At 35.2% G+C, this 4,384-nt stretch overlaps 1 protein-coding gene across 1 annotated transcript; it reads right to left on the bottom strand.

Annotated features, from left to right (window-relative positions):
* Positions 1 to 774: 774 nt before the first annotated feature.
* Positions 775 to 1,710, bottom strand: LOC308642134 (olfactory receptor 52D1-like; the record flags this gene model as incomplete). Its single annotated transcript, XM_081280740.1, has 1 exon — positions 775 to 1,710. One exon carries the CDS (start codon positions 1,708 to 1,710, stop codon positions 775 to 777), a length of 936 nt encoding a protein of 311 aa, XP_081136866.1.
* Positions 1,711 to 4,384: the final 2,674 nt, after the last annotated feature.

Here is a 4,384-nt window from a genome sequence, read left to right as displayed (position 1 = left end):
GAGCTAAGAATGGTGATATCAATTACTGAGTGTCAATTACTGAGGATTGCAGACCAGGCTAGGCGTCATAGTGACACCTTACCTTCAAAAAATAAAACAAAATTAAATTAAAATTTGAAAACACTGAGAAAAAGACAAGGATATATTCTTGCAGACTCCTGGTTTTTTTCCCTAAAAACTTGATCCCTAAATATGTTCAGACAATGGTTTCTACAATTAGAGTACATAGCTATTAACGTTAATTGATAATATCATAAACACTGCATGCCAGCCATAGTCATTATATTAAAATAATTATTATTGAGGACAATGATGTAATTCTCATTTTAGAGTAAGGCCACAATTTAATTGGAGAACATTACTGTTATGCTTACATAATTGACACATCTGTGACAAAACACACTGTCTTTGGATAAATCATTTCCCACAGAAAATTCATAGTCATCTGAACATGAAAAAAGCAGCTTAAGGAATAACCACACATTCTAAGACAGATAACACAGAGTTTCTTTTTTTTGTTTTTGGATACCAGAGATTGAACTTGGGGGCAATTGACCACTGAGCCACATCCCAAGCCCTATTTTATATTTTATTTAGAGACAGGGTCTGACTGAGCTGCTTAGGTCTTATTTTACTGATCATGACTTTGAGCTCACAATCCTCCTGTCTCAGCTCCCAAGGCACTGGGATTATAGGCAGGCACCACCATGCCCAGCTAACAGAGTGTTTTATTCAGATATTGATCAAAATTAAAATTCTTCAATGCAGAGGCTTTCAAAAACTGAACAATTTAAGAAATCTGTCTCGTATTCTCTTAGTCCTTACTCCATAAATAATGGGATTCACCATGGGTGGGACAAGAAGATAGATGTTAGCCACAAATATGTGGACATGAGGAGCTACTTGGTGCCCAAATCTGTGGGTGAGAAAAGAGAAGAAGGCTGGGGTATAGAACACTAAGATGACACAGACATGGGAGACACAGGTGCCCAAGGTCTTGAGTCTGGCATCCTTGGATGGGAGGCGGAAGACAGTGTGGAGGATGAGCACATAAGAACAAATGATCAGTATGAAGTCCACTCCTCCAGTAAGGAAGGCAACAATGAGGCTGTAGGCTCTGCGGATTCGTGTCTCAGCACAGGCAATCTTGATGAGGGCCATGAACTCACAGTAGGTGTGCGAAATTATGTTGGTTCTGCAGTAGGGAAGCCAACGAAGCAGGAAGGGATGAAGACTGAGAAGTGTTGTACCCCGGAAGAAAATAGCTAGACCTATTCCTCCTATTACACTGTGTGTCAGAATAGCTGAGTGTCTTAGTGGATTACAAATGGCTACATAGCGGTCAAAAGCCATGGCCAGGAGGAAGCCAGACTCCATAGTGGAGCAAGAGTGAATCAGAAACATTTGAGTGAGACAGGCTTCAAAGGGAATCCCTCCATCATGGAACCAAAAGAGGCTGAGAAGTTTGGGGACAACTGTAGTGCACACAACAAGGTCAGCAGCAGCCAACATGCAGAGGAAGAGGTACATTGGCTCATGGAGGCTGGGATCTGTCTTGATGATAAACAGAAGTGAAGAGTTTCCCAGTAGATCCAAAAGGTAAACCAAACAAAAAGGAATAGAGATCCAGACATGAGCAGCCTCCAACCCAGGAATGCCAATGAGAATGAAGGTCGATGGATGGACATTGGTTTTATTGTATGCTAACATCACAAGGGTCAGATATTCCAGTTCTTCTCATGGATGTTTCCTCTAAACTGAAAAAATAACAATTTATACATTTTTCAATAATTTATAAATTTTACAGACTGTCAAAGAAAGCAAATTGTAAAGCAATGTGGGTCATGGAGTAATTACCATACCTGTGAATATTGAGATAGAAATTGAGAAATTGTTTTATCACCTGTAGAGTCAGGTTCAATTACAGTCAATCTGCCTTGAAAGGATGAAAATAGTGCCTGAACATGCTGTCTACACTGAGGATGAGGACGGAAGAACCACTCGTTCTTATTGACATGTACCAAATCATGGGAATCTTTTTAACCTTTCCCAGATTAACTTTAATCATTTTTACAAATACATAAATGTTGATATTTTCACTGATATATGAATTTGGAATTTGCAAGCACTGTTATACAAATGCAAAATGCAGAAAAATCTTTAAGTACCAAAAACCAGAGATAAATACATATATGAAAATTTTACCATGTTCCAGGAGAATTAAATTATCATGTTCCATGATACCAATTGAGAATTAAAGAATGTTTAAGAATCTTACATTTGGAGGAGTAAGAGAGAGTGCAGTTTAAAATAGTAAGACAGGAGGATGGTTGCAAATAAAGAATTTGGGTTTTTTTTGGCGGGGGATAAAATGATAGTTTATACACATTCCAAGCAACAGTGTGTGGCTTTGAGACAGGACAACCAACACTGAGCAGATGTGTCATTTGTAGAATGATCACCAGGACGTTTACTCATAACTGCATGAGACTCATCAGGATGATAACAGGAGAAGTCTGACACAGTTTTTCAGGAAATAAACAAATCATTGTACTTTAATGACTCTCCTCAGGCCACACAGTTGTCTGTTACTCTTGACATAAGTTTCTATCACTTCCTTAATTTATGTAGTTGGTTAAAAATCTTGCTCTTGGGTAAGTGCACTCTGCACCTATGTACCTACTAAGCTTAAGCATGTACTTAAGCATCCACTTAAGCTTCAGTTCACAATTTTCTCTCCTCCACACACTTCTGCATTTCCTGACAACACTTCAGCCCCATAATGCAATTTGCTTATTGCACTAATTCCATTTCTCAGAAATGAATTTTAGAACTACATTTTTTAAATCATGTAGGCCCCTTAGTAGATAGTCTTTTTATTTTTAACTTTTATTTTTGAGAAGGATGATCAGTACTGTTCCACAAACTCTTTCATTACTATTATAGATATTTATAGTTTTGGAGTACTGATGATCATGAAAAATAACTATTTTAAGTCAGTGTCCAAGGAAGTCAGTGTTGGAATATGTACAGCAGACTGGGCTGTATTGAATTGCAATGATTTGATAATTTTAGCTACTGTTTTTAAAGTTTCACAAAGAAAGTTTTGGCTTACTCTCACTGTTTGAACTTCAGAGTCTCTTTCTCCCATGGAAACAGTGTCCACGGAGCTTTGGAAAGTCTGGGGATGTCATTTCTGATCCAGGGCTATATTAGAGAGAACAAGAATATAGGGAAATCAGATTACTGGAATTTGTAATGATGCAATAATTATAATCAAATAGTATTTTTCAGAGTAAATTTATTCTTTTACTTTTAGTTTTTTCATCAAAGAATTACAGGAAAAATTGAAAAGGGCGATGTTTTTGGAACATTCATAACAACAGCAACAAAATCTCTTCCCTCATATGTTTGTTTACTATTTTTTTAAGGGACAAAGAATTTTAACTCTTAGTTATTAAAATGCTCTTACTATTATCAAACCATAATTTAATCATTCAAAATGATTAAGAGCCACCATCCTTCATAAAAGTAGTAGTTAAGTTAAAAATTTGTGCTACCTTTATGTTATGGTGCACTAAGTATACTGAAAATAAAACGGCATATTTATCTGAACTGATATGGAAGATAGCAAAATAAAAGTAAATATTAATTTGATATTTTGCATTCTCAGAATATACATATAAAACATAAAAATGTATATTTAGGGTAATATAAATACAGTTAAACTGAATTTTTTTAGACACAAAAAGAAATCTAAATGAATACACACCCAACATAGAAAAAGTCTGAAATATGTGATAGGTAGAAAAGATCATAGACAACATATAATTTACCTTTACCATTATTAGGCTTTTCTTAATTGTCAACATGTATTCATGATTACCAGTGGTGTTTAAGATAACAAAATAAATAATGCAGAAATGCAATTGGATAAATTAAAAAATGCAAACCAAAGCATTAGGATAAGATGTGGCCTCTCATGCTTTTGTAAAATATTACTAAATTTAAATAAACATTGAAACACATTCCGCCACTTCTCTCCATAGCAAACTGGTCACTTTCTGACTAATTGTATCAGTAACCTTGTTTCTTTGTTCCCCCTGGTACTTTCAAACGTAAAAACATATAATAATTGTTTACTAGAAATGAAGATTCTATTCACATATCAAATTCCTCTGGATCATTTTCCTAGATACTTTGGATGATCATGGAAACCCTCCTTGATATCCCTGTAGTAGGTGTACTTACCTGTCTTTTATTTTTTCTCATATTATATTTTATATCTCTTCATGTCTCTTTTTATATTGTTTATTCCTTCTGAATACAAATGATGTTTTTTCCATACACTTGTTTTTCATTCCAATGAGTTAATAAATAATAG

The sequence above is a fragment of the Spermophilus citellus genome (assembly GCF_964194105.1).
Source record: "Spermophilus citellus genome assembly, chromosome: 2".
NCBI lineage: Eukaryota > Metazoa > Chordata > Mammalia > Rodentia > Sciuridae > Spermophilus > Spermophilus citellus.
This window is presented reverse-complemented; position numbering and strand designations above follow the sequence as displayed.